Here is a 15,049-nt window from a genome sequence, read left to right as displayed (position 1 = left end):
AGCGAAGTTTCTATTTTGACCATCTTTCTAATCTTTCTGAATAGGAGTGTGAAAGGGAATTTGAGAACAATAAGTATGTTTATATATACATGATTTTTAGAGAGTTTATTGCAGTATTTGTGTTGAAGTTTTATAAAAGTATATTTAAAAGTATACAGAGGTATAACAAAGTGCTACACTGACATTTCAGTTCTAGGCATTGGCATATAGCCATTTAACATGATGCATGAGAAACAGCCAGACTGAGATAAAAAAAAAAGGGATTATTCTTTCCCTCACAGACGTATGCTGAAGGACTAATATCTGGTCCATGTTCAATCTTCTTATGCCTGCAACAGGTCCATTTCCATCTCGATTGCCACTATCTTAGAGCAATGCATTATCACCTCTGACCTTGAGGTGGTTTTACCAGCTGGTCTGCAGGCACCCACTCGGTCATTCCTGTATTTTGTTTCCACACTGGAGCCAGAGTAAACCTTTTTTTATGAAATATTTCAGACAAGAAGAGAGAAAAATAAAACAAACATGATTTGCCCCCTAGCTAGCTTTAATCTTAACATTTCCCAAATTTGGATGGTTTCAAACAAACCCCTTAACCCCCAAATTCATTTGAAGCCTCCCCGTCCTGATATAATAACTATTATGTATATATATGTTATTTTATTCATACTGTTATACTATTACTTTATAGCTATAAGTCTATAAACATTGCCAAGTATTGTTTCGTAGGCTTTTACATTCTATGTAAAATGTAAGGGTCTTTTTTTTTGCTTGTTTAACATTATGACTTTAGATTTATTCATGTTGCTCCATGTAGCTTTAATTCATTCACAATTTAACTTATAATAAAATTCACTGGATTTTATTCCATTGTGCAAACATACAGCTTATTTATCCTTTGTTATTGATGGACATTTTGATAACTGTCAATTTTTTGCTCTTAATACACATTACTGCAAAGAACATTTTTTAATGTCTTTGGACACAAATACTAGTATTTCTCTAAGTTAAATACTATAGAAGAAAATAACTTATTTTTTAAAATTCTGTAACTGATTTTATTTGCAAAAACAATTTCTACAAGAAGGGTTTTTAGATAACTTTCTTTTATTCAATAAAATGACTAATTTTTATGCTGAGTTAATTATAAAAACAGTGAGGTCATGATCAGTAGGTTATTACAAAGTTAGTGAGCAAATTTAACTGACTATGACAAACAATTCTAAGTAAAGAAGCACATTTTTTAATGTACAGCTATTTTAAAGATTTTACTTTTTAATAAACCTCTTGTTTATAGGTTACAGTTCTTGGAAGATAACATTAAAAAATAAATCTATGAATTATCAGTCTTTGCCCTTTTCAGCAAGCAAACACTAAGCTTCACTCAACAGATTATAGAGTAAATTACACTGGCTGAAATTTTACTGTTATTGATATGTAAATGTTCTCTAACCTTATACAAACTTTTCTAAGCATTCTTCATTCTTGGAGGTCCTTTTGACAAATCTCAGAGTTTTCTCATTAAACCCTATTCTGATTTGTACCTCATGTTTTCAACCACAATTTTAACCAAAATTGAATTACTCTAATGGGTTTTTAATGACTTTATTCCACACTACCTAAACAAGGATTTTTGCTAGGTTTTAGGTATTGAGCATCTTTTAATACATATTACAAAATTGTTCTCCAAAGTGGTTCTATCAATTTATGCTCCCACAAGCACTTGCTTAGGATGCTCTGCAGAGCATCCTTCACCAGCACCTTGGCTTTTAAATTTTTGTCATACTGATGGCTCATTTTAATTTTAATTTTTATGGTTACTAGGTATTCATATGCTTACTGTCCATCAAGGTTTCTGCTATAAATTGTCTTTCATACTCCTGGCTGTGTGCTGGTTTGAAAGGATTATGTACCCTAGAAAAGTCATATTTAAATCCTGATCCATCATGCGGAGGCAGCCGTTTCTTTAATTCCTATTAAGCACTATAGTTTGGAGAGTTGATTAGATTATCTCCACGCCGATGTGACTCACCCGATTGTGTGTATTAACCTTTGATTAGATGGAGATGTGACTCCACCTATTCCAGGTGGGTCTTGATTACTTTATTGGAATCCTTTAAAAGAGGAAACATTTTGGAGAGAGACCCAGAGCAACAGAGCCATGAGAACCACAAGATCCCAGGTAACCAGAGACTTTTGGAAATGAAGAAGGAAAACACCCCTGGGGGAGCTTCATGAAAGAAGCCTGGAGAGAAAGCTAGCATCTATCCCCATGCTTGCCTTTCCTGTTAAGCGAGAACTCCTGAACTTCATCGGTCTTTCTTGAGCGAAGGTAACCTCTTGTTGGTGTCTTAATTTGGACATTTTTATAGATTTGCCACAGCCTTAGAACTGTAAACTTTGCAATAAATTCCTCCTTTTAAAGCCATTCTATTTCTGGTATATTGCATTCCAGCACCTAGCAAACTAGAACAGGCTGCTTGCCTTTCTTACTGATAGGAATTTCTTACACATTCTGGATGTTGATTGTTAGTTATGTGCATGTGAATATGCTATCCTTCAACTTTATTTTTGGTGCCATTTGTTGTGTCAAACTTTTGCTTTCAAGATGCAAATACAGTTGATCTAGTACCACCTACTGAGTCTTCACAGATGCTTTGTAGTGCTATCTTAACCATATGTCAAGCCTGTTTGTGAGCCTGTTTCTGAGATCTCTATTTTTGTTGCATTAATCTATTTATTTATTTCTGTACCAACCAACAGTTACTGTTTGACATGTTTTCCTTATCTGGTAGAGCAAATCTGCTTACATTGTCCTTCTTCAACACTTTAATGATTAACGTTAGTCCTTTCCTCTTTCATGTAATTACTGGAATCAGTTTGCAAGCTCCACAAAAATTATCTTGACATTTTTTATTGGAATTGATTGAATTTATAGATTAAGAGAACATCTTTATAATATTGTATCTTTCAATATATGAATATCTTTTCTCCCACTTAGCCATGTTTTATAACATCCTTCAAAAATGCTTCGCAATTTTCCTGATAGTGACTCATTTTAAAGTTTTACTACAGGTTTATTACTGCTACCTATTGAGGGTGGGATTTTTTTATGTACTGCATTTTCAATTTAATTTTATTTTTACCATAGTAACATATACACAACCCAAATCTTCCCATTTTAACTACTTCCAAGTGTACAATTCAGTGGTATTAATTATATTCACTAATATTGTGCTACCATTACCAATATCCATTACTCCAACTTCATCACTTCAAATAGAAACTCTGCACCCATTAAACAATAACTTTCCCCTTCCCACTTCCTGGCGTCTGGTAATCTATAATCTGTCTGTCTCTATGAAACTTGCTTCTTCTAGGTATTTCATAGAAGTGAGCTAATACAGTATTTGTCTTTTGGTGTCTGGCTTATTTCACTCAACTATGAAGCTTTCAAAGACCATCCATGTTGTAGTGCACACGTCAGAACTTCATTCCTTTTTTATGGCTGAATAATACTCTAATGAGTATAAATACCACATTTTGTTTATTTGTCAATGGATACTTGGGTTGCTTCCACCTTTTAGCTATTGCGAATAATGCCGCTACAAACATTGGTGTACAAATATCTGTTCAAATCCCCTACTTCCAATTCTTTGGATATATATTAAGAAGTGGGATTGCTGTGCCATATGGTAATTCTATTTTCAAAATTCTGAGAGACTCCAATTCAAGAGCTGAGGCCTCAATCTTGGGGCTCACCTCTATTAAGCCTGTTCCTGCAAAGGAGAGGCTAAACCTCCTGATAATTATGCCTAAGAGTCACCCCTGGAGAGCCTCTTATGTTGCTCAGATGTGGCTTCAACTTGGCTTACAGATTAACTCACTGCCCTCCCCACTATGTGACGCATGACTCCTATGGCCGTTTATCTCCCTGGCAATGTGGGTCCTGACTCCTGGGGATGAGCCAGGACCCGATATCATGGGAATGAGAAAGCCTTCTTGACGAAAAGAGGCAAGGGAGAAATGAGACAAAATACAATCTCAGTGGCTGAGAGATTTCAGAGTTGGGAGGTTATCCTGGAGGTTATTCCGGAGGTTATTCTTATACATTATATAGATATCCCTTTTTATTTTATGGTGCATTGGAGTGGCTAGAAGGAAGTATTTGAAGTTGTTGAACTTAGTTCCAGTAGACTGATTATTAAGGAAGACTGTATAACTAAATAGCTTTTACAATGTGACTGTGTCAGTGTGAAAACCTTGTGTCTGATGCCCCTTCTATCCTGGGTATGGACAGATGAGTAAAAAAATAAATAAGGATAATAAATAAATAATGGGGAGATAAAGGGTAAAATGGGGTAAATTGAAGAACTCTGGGTCAATGAGAGGGAGAGGTAAGGGGTATGCGATGCATGAGTTCTTGTTTTTATTTTTTCTGGAGTGATGCAAATGTGAGTGATGCAAATGTTCTAAAAATGATGGTGATGAATACACAACTATATGATGATATTGTGAGCTACTGACTGTAAAATATGGGTGACTGTAAAATAAAGTATGGCTTAATTTTTTAAAAAAATTAAAAAATTTTCTGAGGAACCACCAAACTGACTTCCAGTGGCTGCATCATCTTACAATGCCACTGACAATGTATAACAGTTCCTATTTCTCTATATCCTCCCCAAACACTTTTCTTTCTTTTTTTTAATAATTGCAATCTGAGTGGATATGAAGTGGAATCTCATTATAGTTTTTTTGTTTATTGGGGACGGTGGTGCATGGGCCAAGAATCAAACCCAGGTCTCCTGCATGGCAGGGTCATTATAGTTTTGATTTGCATTTCTCTGATGACCATTGAAGTTGAGCATCTTTTCATGTGCTTTTTCTTTAGAGAAGTATCTATTCAAGGCTTTTGTCCATTTTTTCAATTGGATTGTCTTTTTGTTGTTGACTTGTGGCAGTTCTTCATCTTGATAGTGTCCTTTGATGTACAGAAGCTTTAGATTTTGATGAAGTCCATTTTATCTAGTTTTTTTGTTATAAGTGACTTTACTAGAAATTTTAATCAGAATGCAAATATAGCAAATATTTATTCTACAATTTCCTGGCTTTGAAGATATATATAATACCTACCTGAGATGGATAATGTCCCTTGAATGCAACTAAAAGCTCATCAACTGTCATTAACCTAGAACATATTTAACTTATAAATCCTGATTCCAAATTTTAAATATATTTGTAATAGGTTCTAGCTTATAATTACTTCTGTTGCTTCCTGGACTTGCATCATCGAATGCAATACTTTTTAAAATGCTGCTAACATTTTTAAGGATGGGCATCTTCTGATTAATAACTGCAAAACATTTTCCCTTTTAGATTTGTAAGGATTAGAATGATTGATGCATTTTTCACCTCTACATTATGTAGTTCTAATTTATCACTTCTCTAGTCACAAACCTTATCAGGTAAATTCCTATGCAAAACATCATAAAAGATGTTCTTGTCACAACGTATTGCATGGTGAAGTCCTTCCTTTTGGTTGACTAACTGGATGAGAATACTGTTGCTCTCTATCCTTAGAAATATATTTATACATTGAGAAATGTGAGAAGATTCTAGGATATCATCATCTGAAAATTCACAATCTGAGATTTTGCTTATAAGATCAACTTTACCATCTGGACTGTAAAATGAGTCCAGGGAGTTACTGTCTTTTTATGTTCATCTTCTTATTCATCTAATAATCGTGAAACAAGTTAATTTTCTCTTTGCCATTATGGATGGGAAATGAAAAATGCTGAATTATAACTGACTCCAAAGAAAGCTTTAAAACAATGACATAAATTTTGTTTCTACACTTCTTTTATACCTCCTCGAAAGATGATGCAGTAATTGGGGCTACACAAAAAGACTGAAGGGTGAGATAATAGTGGTAATTTGTTTCACTATTGCATCACTCATTTAAGTGATTCCATCCATTCCATTCCATTCCTGCTTTAGTCTTTCTTAGCATAGTTAGGAATAATTGATAAAATCTTTCTTAGGATGATTACATAGCAAGATATTTTAAGATATAGGAAAAATAAGATCTAAGATTCCAAGAATATATCTCATACTCATAAAGGATCCGATGAACCCATTTGGCAATTAAAAGTAAATTTTTTCTTAGCTCTTTGGAAAATTTTAAAGAAAAGATAAGTCAAGAGATGTCAAGTGTCACAAATAGAACTGCTCAAAAAAGAAACTAAAAAAATCCAAATTGGGTCCAATAAACCCTGATGTTATTATACCAAAGGTTGGTATTGGCTTTTTTATGTCCTTTTTGCCTTGAACATTTTTTCAAGATCTAACTTAGTTTATTCAGAGCCACCTTTTTTTTTTTTTAAGTTTATTATATAGTATAACAAATATACAAAGCAAAGAAAATAAAAAAGCAGTAGTTTTCAAAGCATTCTTCAACAAGTGGTTACAGGACAGATCCCAGAGTTGTCATGGGCCACCCTACGATCCTCTCAGATTTTTCCTTCTAGCTGCTCCAGAATATAGGAGGCTAGAGGGCTTAAATACCTTTTTATCATCACAATTGACTTTTTTCCTTTTTTTTGTGAACAATAACATATATTCAAAAAAGCTATGCATTTCCAAACACAGCACAATTAGTTGTAGAACATATTTCAGTTTGACATGGGTCTTAATTACACAATTTCAGGTTTTTACTTCTAGCTGCTCTGAAATACCGGAAACTAAAAGATATCGATTTAATGGTTCAGCATTCATATTCATCTGTCAAATCCCATCTTCTCTGCACAACTCCACCATCACCTTTGATTTTTCCATCCCTCTCTCCAGACACCTTTTGCTTTTGATATTCTCTATAGTTTCGTATTTTTTGAGGTGTGTAATTTTTCTTTTTAAATTCATTGACATTTTGGTCAGAAAACATGACCTGCATATAATCAATTATCTGAAATCTTTTGTAAAGACTCCTTTGGTGACTAAGAACATCTATAAAAATTATACTGCATGCACTTGAAAGAATACGTAACTATTTTCTGTATGATTTTCCTGAAAACCTACTTCTCTTAATAAAAACACAAAAACACAAAGTATATTCTTTAATATATACTCTATTTTGTATATCCTTATAGTCCTCTATATCCTTTTAAATTTTATCTGCTTGATTTATGTTTCTGATAGAGATGTACTAAAATCCTCACTGTAATGATGGAATCTCTTTATAGCTTTACTTTTATTTTAGATGTGCCTCTTGTAAACAAGCAAATGGATTTCATTTTCCTAATGCAATCTGATAATGACTTTTAATAGGAAATTTTACCTTATTGTCATTATTGGAATATCTGGACTTATTGCTGCCATTTTTATCTTTACTTTTTTCTCCTTTCTGTACTTTTCTTGGGTTCATAGTTTACTATATATACCTTTCTCCCTGTTTGTGATCTTGAGAAACTGGTCTTAAATTCCCTAAAATAATTCTGAAAGTTGATGTACTGTTTTATACATTTCAAAGTTGATATAAATACATTTTTACCCTTAGTCTTAAAAAAAAAACTACAAAGGAAATAATTTCCAGAAAGCTGTAGATATTATGTAATGGTTTTAGATAAAACTATTACACTTTTTTAAATTATCAAACAAAATTTAAATACAACTGTGATTAGATATCCAAAATCACTCCTTCAAAATATGAAAAAGTTCTTTTTCAATGGTAGGACATTCTGCACTATTTCTTTTATTTCCAACTCTTATTTCTATTACACTCTCCCCATGTAATTTAATTTTTTTTTGTATGCTGTATGGTCACATTTCATTATTTTCCCACCCTCCATGTAATTTTATACCCTATTTACACCTGTTTTCCAAAATTAAAAATTTATTGAAAGAGAAAAATATTTCTACAAATTGAAATAAAAAAGCATTTCCTGACTATAAGTCTCTAAGCATTTAACAAAATTGTCTTCTGGATTACTATTACTATTCAAATGATGAAAACAACATAAATATATTAATTTTAACAAATAATTAGTAAAAACACAAATTAAGGTTTTATTGGAAATGTCTCTCCTAATGAATGGAATGTATGGCATTTCTCTATATCCGTGGATGAATATTACTAATTGCTAGAATAAGACATTATTTTTATTAGTTTTTTCTCATTCACATATATAAATAAAAAGGGATAGAATTTTTTTACAGCAATGTTACTTAAATTTTAGACTCCTTCCAATTTATGTACCAAAAATCACTGATGCAGTCAAATTACTTTTAACCATCTTTTAGTTGACAATTTGATTAAACAGTCCTTCAATCTTGTTGGAAGAACGGAAAAAACTCTCTGAACTTGAAAAGACCTAGTTGTTCAAGTCATTCTCAGTTCCTTGGAAAATTAACCAAAAGGCTTTACCAAGACTTATCTATAACCTTTTCACTTAGAGGTATTTTGTATATGGAGCTAAAACTAGACAAAATTGAGTTAAAAAACATCATCATAAAACTGAAACTTGCACACATTTCTTGATAATTATATATATTAGAAATTTTACTTCCTGATTGAAAATATGCTTTTTGCAAAATTAGAATATAAATATATGAGAATCCTAATTAAGTCAAAAGCTACTACACTATATTCTATATTTCCATATATGTGGAAGTATGTTTTGCTTTTAAGATTGTTAGTTCATCAAATTAGGATGCAAATGTTAACATCTCTGAAAATGGGATATATTTTATAACAGTATATCATAGTTCAACTGGCAGCATTTTTTCTGAGTAGTATGTAAAATAATGGTGAATCTTATCATACTGTGTTGGAAATTAGCAGCAAAGAGAACCTATTCGGTGACTTACAGATAGCATATAGAAGGCATACTCATTTAACAATTCTACATATTATTCACAATAAAATCCACAATGTATTTCAGTGCAATGTAAGAATGAAAAAATCAGAGAAATGGTTGAGTGACAATAGCTGACTTTGACCCAAGTAAAAAGTTAACATGAATTTATAGAATCTAGTAAGTATTGTAAAAGTTGAATGAAAATGTTTCTCTTAATAACCTAAAAAATGCTCCAGTAAATACAAAACTGTGAACTTACCGCTGAAATATGTTCTTTTTATTTGAAGATGCAATGTTTGTATGTCAGAAGTAAAATATCTTCCTCCTTAAATCATACATATTATACTACTGAAACAGGTATTGAGACATACTGATCTGGTTCTTTATCATTATTGAGAATGGTGGGAATGCTGAGTTTGCTTTACAACACATTCACTAATTTTCATCATGCTTTTCTATCAATCTGGAATATTTAAATTCTAAGATAGATGAGGCAAGAGCCTTATGTATTTGTTACTGAAAACTAAAGTGCATTTCCTTACATTTTATGTTCATGTTCCCTTTGCTTTGCTTTCACGGGATTTACCCTCAGGAGAAATGATTTTTTGGACAACGGACAGGAGACAAAAAAGGCAAGGTCATTCATGATGATGAATATGCAACTATGTGATGATATTGTGAATTGCTGAGTGTATGTGTTGGGATTGTTTGTTTCTTGTAATTTTTTTTTTAATAAAATAAAAAAATATGAAAAAAAAAGGCAAGGTCATTAAATAAAAACTGTCATCCCTTTAACTACTCACTTGACAACACATTTGAATTCTGAACATCTCCATATGGGCTAGGAGAAACCATTTCTAACACCACACTTCACCCATAATCAAAATACATTAATTTCTTCCACAGTCCCTTAGGAGAGTGAGAAAGGTCCACTCAGGTTCAAGGGACACAACTCCACAACTTAATGAGTACTGGCAAGGTTCTAGAAGAGTTAAGTGGGAACTGAAATATTATTGCAGACATTTCGGGAAAATACAACCTGTCATAAGTTTCTTCTGTAAAGTCAAAGGATGATTATGAAAGGAGAGAAGGGAAATGAATTGCCATGTGATCCCTTGATCACAGATAGTTCTCAGGTAGGTTGACTTTTAACATAGTGCAAATAAGAACTAAAGATCTGGATCTGCTAAAGCTATCCTACCCCTTGGAAAGTTGAATATTCTCAGGAGTATGCATACCATTATTCTAAGACCCTTGATTATACTTCTCTTATTTATTTAATTATTTGACATTTTAAATTGCATACTTAATTGTTAATTTTTCTAACCAAGTTATTCAACATTTCCATGCAGGTAAAATGTGAATTCTGGAACATGAAAAAACACTTTCCATTTTAAAGAAAGAGCAATTCTTTTTGTCCAGCTACCTTCATATCTAAAAAAAAAGTAGGTTAGTATTGGGAACAAATCAAAATACCAGAGTCACAAGAACTTTGATAACTGAATATAAGACCTACTAAAAGTACTATGTACCTTTCATGTTTTTTTCTTTAAAAAGATAGTAAAGATGAGACGTCTGAAGGTAGATGTTGGTAACTTAGCAAGAAAGAAATTTTACATTTAGTTTTTTAACATTATACAGTAAAATGAAATGCGTAATAAACCATTAGAGAATAATTACAATTTGAATTTGTCTACCAAATTTGAACATAATAGTACAAAATCCTTCCTGACTTCATCATCTTTGGTAATAGTTCAATGATCTCTAAGAGGTGATTTAATAATTACCCCTAAGTGTCATTTCCTAAAGATAGTATTTCTAATCTATGAAGTTCACTTTCAAAAATACTCTACTTGCCCTAATTTTCATCATACATCATGACCTAAAAACATGCAGAAACTAGATGTTAAGCAATAAGGACAGACTTACATGAAATTACTGGGAAAAATGACTAATGTCTCTTTGATATACAGAAGGGTACACAGAGCATATAGTAGATATAATCAGAATTCTGTATTCATTCAACCAAATATTTATTAAGCATCTATTATTTTCCAGACACTGTTCTAAGAGCTAAGGATACAGGGGTGAACAAGGCAGAAAGTAACTGCTATAATTTATTGAGAATTTACTATGTGCCAGGCCCTAGAGTTTCGCATGTACAAACCCATTTAATCCTCAAAACACAACCTCTATCATATGGGTACTATTAATTTCTTCATTATACAATGAGAAAACTGAGGCATAGAGAAGTTAAATAACTCACTCATCCAACTAATATTTGACAGAAACAGAATTTCCAAAGTCCTGGTTTTCGTGGGATCTTTATTCATTTAAAATTCTATCCTTGTTTTCTCCTTTAATTCCACAAAAAAACTAATGGATAGAAAGAACTGGGTATGGCTCAAATAGGGGTTGTTTGACTGTGTCATTTTTAGATAATATTTTTTTCTGAGAACATTTAAACAAAATTTTAATTAGCTCTATCTTCATCATACATCATGACCTCAAAATATCTACAAAGTGTGCTTAAGACTTGATTTTGTTTAAAATGTTGGCGAAAAAAATCCCTTAATATTTTTCCTTTACATTTATGTAGGTGTATAAACCAGCATTTCTTCCTTTGGAAAACTACTTCTCCACTCCAGGTAAGCCTACCAGGTAAGCCTACCTGAAAATCACATGACCTATCTCATCACAGGAGTAGGTCTATGATTTCAAGCTAATTAGACCTCGCTTCTGTGGTCAGTTATTGGTTCAGGATACAGAAATATGATCCAAGCATGGCCAATCTGTCCTCCAGCATTGATGAAGTTGGGAGATGTTCTCTTTAAGATGGATATGAATTTGAGATTTTGGGTAGTCATGGTGCTTGGCCTTGGGAGAAAATGACTCCACAATACTAAGAAATAGGGAGTAGAGAAATTCAAGCACAGAATACCTTGATCTAGCTATGCCTGAAATAGGTCTGTCATTGTACTTTCCAATTAAATGAGTATATAATTACCCTTTTCACGAATGGATTTGTTACTGCCAATCTACTTTCAATGCATTTTTACAAAAGCATTAGATAGAATATGCACACAAAAACGTTAAGAGTATTTTGGTATAGAATGCTCCATAGTTTTTTTCTTTACTCCTCCCTTCCTACGAATAAATGTAGAGCTGTTTACAGTTCAAAGAACAGTTTATCTATTTCATTTTCAAAAGTAGTTTCCAATAGAAAATTTACCTATGAATCCTAACTGAATACTTACAAAGCATTACTTTAATTACTCTATTTCTTTAGCATACGACAAAACCACAATATAGCTAGAAACACAAATGTTTTATTTAAAATGTTAGAAAAACACTGAAAGACCAATGTCCATTTTATATGGAAACTGTAGCTCTCCCAGAATGTGGTCAGCACTTCCAGAGAGCAGAATATTACAAATTATCCTACCATGTCTTCTCTAATACCAACAATGCTTAATATAATGAAAAATATCAAGAAGTCCCTACTAATATTCAAAGTCATCCTCTTAGGGTTCAACTTAATTACACAAGTTAAGTTTGTCCAAGATGTTCCTGACACATGAAGCTTCCAGATGAATTTCAGAAATGTTAACAAAAGTATCTTCCTTTTTTGCCTGTGAAAGTTTGAGTATTGCTGTACTGTTGGCTTATATCCACTACAGATACTGGTTCTAGGCCAGCCCAAGGATCTTCAAGCATTGAGGGCTTGAAATAACTTTCCACCTCATTAGACATTCTTTTTTCTCTACCACGCCCTGATCCAAATGGTGTAGATGTCCTTGGAGAACCCTTTAGGAAAAAAACCATCAGTTAAAAAAAAAACATTTAGTAGAGATACTTGGTACTTTTTTCTTTAAAAGCTAATGGCTCATGGGGAATTTCACTGTTAGTTAAAGGTTGTGACTTGAACCCAAATAATCGAACAAATATGTTTGACTGCAAAGACCATGCTTCCTTTACTCTGATGTTGTTTTTTTAAACTAATTTGATATGCTCATTTATAAATAATTCCCATGCCCACTATCATCTCAAATACCTGTTTCTAATGTAACTTCACAGAACTATCAAGCGGTGTTGAAATGATAAACTGTATTTCAATTTTCCCTCAAAACTTCCTTTTGTCTTTCTTGAGAAAAATGAAAAGAAATCTTTTTTTTTGTTCTTTTTCTTACCCCAACGGCTTCAAACTTTCTAGAACCTTTCCATCATCTCACTAATCATTTTTCTTTTCTCTATCTCCAGGGTCAGAGGGTAGGAGTCAGTGTAACATACACAAAGTTGGAAAACCACCGGTACACGCGAGTACACCTAGACACACCACAAATACTCTGCCCTCCTGTGTCCACTCTAAGAGGAACAGGGCACTTCTATTACTACGGATTTTCCCAAGAGGCCTTTGAGAGCAGAAACCAATGTAATTTGAAAAAAGACAAAAGGGAAAAAAAGTCACAGCAGTAACAATATTGCACTTAACTATTACCTACTCAAGCGCAAGCCTGGGATTCATTCCCTTCCTCCAACCATCCAGCCTGGGGGCTCAGAATAATGTACTAAAACTAAGGCTTCGGACAAAGGAGGAAAATGGAGAATTAGGGAAATCCCGCGTCTGAGTGTCAGTGTACAAAAGCTTGAGGGCTGTGGAGTCAGAAAGTACGGGTTAAAAACCTGACTCTACAACTTCAGTAATCTTAAATTATTTAACTTCTCCAAGCCTCAATTTACTCATTTGCAAAGTGAGGCTGACAATAATCCCTCACTTCTTAGAAGATTCAACAAAATAATCCATGAAAGGGATTATTAGTACTTTGCCTGCCATACAGTAAAAGCTCGGCGTTGGCTATTTTTATTACCTGGGGGTGGGTCTGCTGCTGCCCTGGGGAGTAGCCGAATTGCTGCTGGGACCCCGCGGGGGACCTGGAGTAGGAGCCAGGGTAGCCGCCAGGGGACGGGGACCCGAACCGGCCCCCGGGGAAGCTGCCGCCGTGTCGCGGAGAGTGGCTGCTCCCGTACGGCCTAGAACGGGGCCCGTACGGCGGCGTGTGATGCGGACTCTCGTATCCGTCCCGAGGGGAGGGCGGCCGTGGTCCGCCCCCGCCCGGGGTACCCCGGAAGCTGCTCCCGCTACCCCAACCTCCTACACCGGGGCCGGGGTAAGGAGGAGTCGGAGGTCGAAAATTCTGTCGGTGCATATCACGAACCATACACAAGCACCTCACCGACGCGCTCTCCCTCCGGAACTGACCCAACCAAACCTCCGCAGACAGTTGGTATTCCTTTACCAAAATAGTCCTCCGGGCGCCAGCGTCGAACAGCAAAATGGTTCCGGCATCACAAAGGTTCCGGAAGATACGGCGGGATGGGTGGTATACTAAATGGGGTGGAGACTGAGGAAGAAAAGGATGAAGAAAAGCCCTTAACATCCGAATCCAAAATTGGCCTTTGAAATATGGCAGTTGGTCGAATAGAATAATTTAGAAGTCCGCCCAGCGAGCACGTGACGCTAACCTGGGATCGTTCACCCCACACCCCCGTCCCTCCCCATCCCGGATCCCTTTTCCGCCCCCTTCCCCACCCTGTCCCCGCCCCTGCCCTGTCTGGCTGCGGGGTGGGCTGGAGTGTCCGCGGGCGCCTCTAGTGGCTGCAGGTGGCGCGCCACAGGGTTCTCACGCTGTGTCTGCGGACCTGAGCGGAGTACGATGCTGGCCATGCTTGCGAGGGTTGCGGGTCTGCGGAGAATCGGCCTCCTCTGCGGCTCGGGCGGCGGGAGGGGGCTGTGGACTGTCCGCTCTCAGTCAGGTACCCTCCCAGACTCGGTCCGGGCTGCGAACGGGACCCCCCAGCCTCCCCTTCAGGAGGCGCTGCGGGAAGAGCGCCGCGCTTTCGTGGAGTAGCTGCTGCCCTGCCGGCCCGCCCGTTGCCTTTCTTGCTTCCCGGCGCCAAGGTCCCGGCTCTCCTGCCCGGCGCCTGCTTCCAGTCCCGGGCAGAGTGCTCGCCGCTGCGGGTCCGGCCCCCTGCCCAGTCACCCTTGGCGCACGCCTTCCCCCCCACTCGCTCGCCCTCGAAGTTTAAACAACTTTGGAACGTACAGCCAGCCGTATTTCAGTAAGGAATTACAGGCTGCTGCTTAAATAATTGAAAGATTGGCTGTGCTAACAAATGTTTGACTTTACCCCCTT

At 35.7% G+C, this 15,049-nt stretch overlaps 2 protein-coding genes across 3 annotated transcripts in view; one reads left to right on the top strand and one right to left on the bottom strand.

Annotated features, from left to right (window-relative positions):
* Positions 1-12,164: 12,164 nt before the first annotated feature.
* On the bottom strand, positions 12,165-14,144 carry MPLKIP (M-phase specific PLK1 interacting protein). The gene is made up of 2 exons (XM_077119456.1): positions 13,724-14,144; positions 12,165-12,662 (listed from the first exon to the last, which is right to left on the bottom strand). Exons 1-2 carry the CDS (start codon positions 14,072-14,074, stop codon positions 12,462-12,464), a joined length of 552 nt encoding a protein of 183 aa, XP_076975571.1. The 5' UTR covers positions 14,075-14,144; the 3' UTR covers positions 12,165-12,461.
* Positions 14,145-14,464: 320 nt separating this feature from the next.
* Positions 14,465-15,049, top strand: part of SUGCT (succinyl-CoA:glutarate-CoA transferase) — an 878,065-nt gene continuing 877,480 nt past the window's right edge. For both annotated transcript variants that reach the window (XM_077119443.1, XM_077119444.1), the window contains exon 1: positions 14,465-14,669. In XM_077119443.1, the coding sequence (XP_076975558.1) occupies positions 14,570-14,669 (100 nt within the window). In that variant the 5' untranslated portion in view covers positions 14,465-14,569. The remainder of the gene's footprint in view (positions 14,670-15,049) is intronic.

This window comes from Tamandua tetradactyla, chromosome 1, assembly GCF_023851605.1.
Source record: "Tamandua tetradactyla isolate mTamTet1 chromosome 1, mTamTet1.pri, whole genome shotgun sequence".
Taxonomy (NCBI): Eukaryota; Metazoa; Chordata; class Mammalia; order Pilosa; family Myrmecophagidae; genus Tamandua; species Tamandua tetradactyla.
This window is presented reverse-complemented; position numbering and strand designations above follow the sequence as displayed.

What these genes read in the sequence shown, in the direction of transcription:
- MPLKIP (XM_077119456.1), bottom strand. Translation starts at nt 14,074, where the DNA reads ATGGTTCGTGATATGCACCGACAGAATTTTCGACCTCCGACTCCTCCT. An exon ending in AGCAGCAGACCCACCCCCAG is followed by an intron (nt 12,663 to 13,723) that starts GTAATAAAAATA and finishes TTTTTCCTAAAG; the next exon opens with GGTTCTCCAAGGACATCTAC.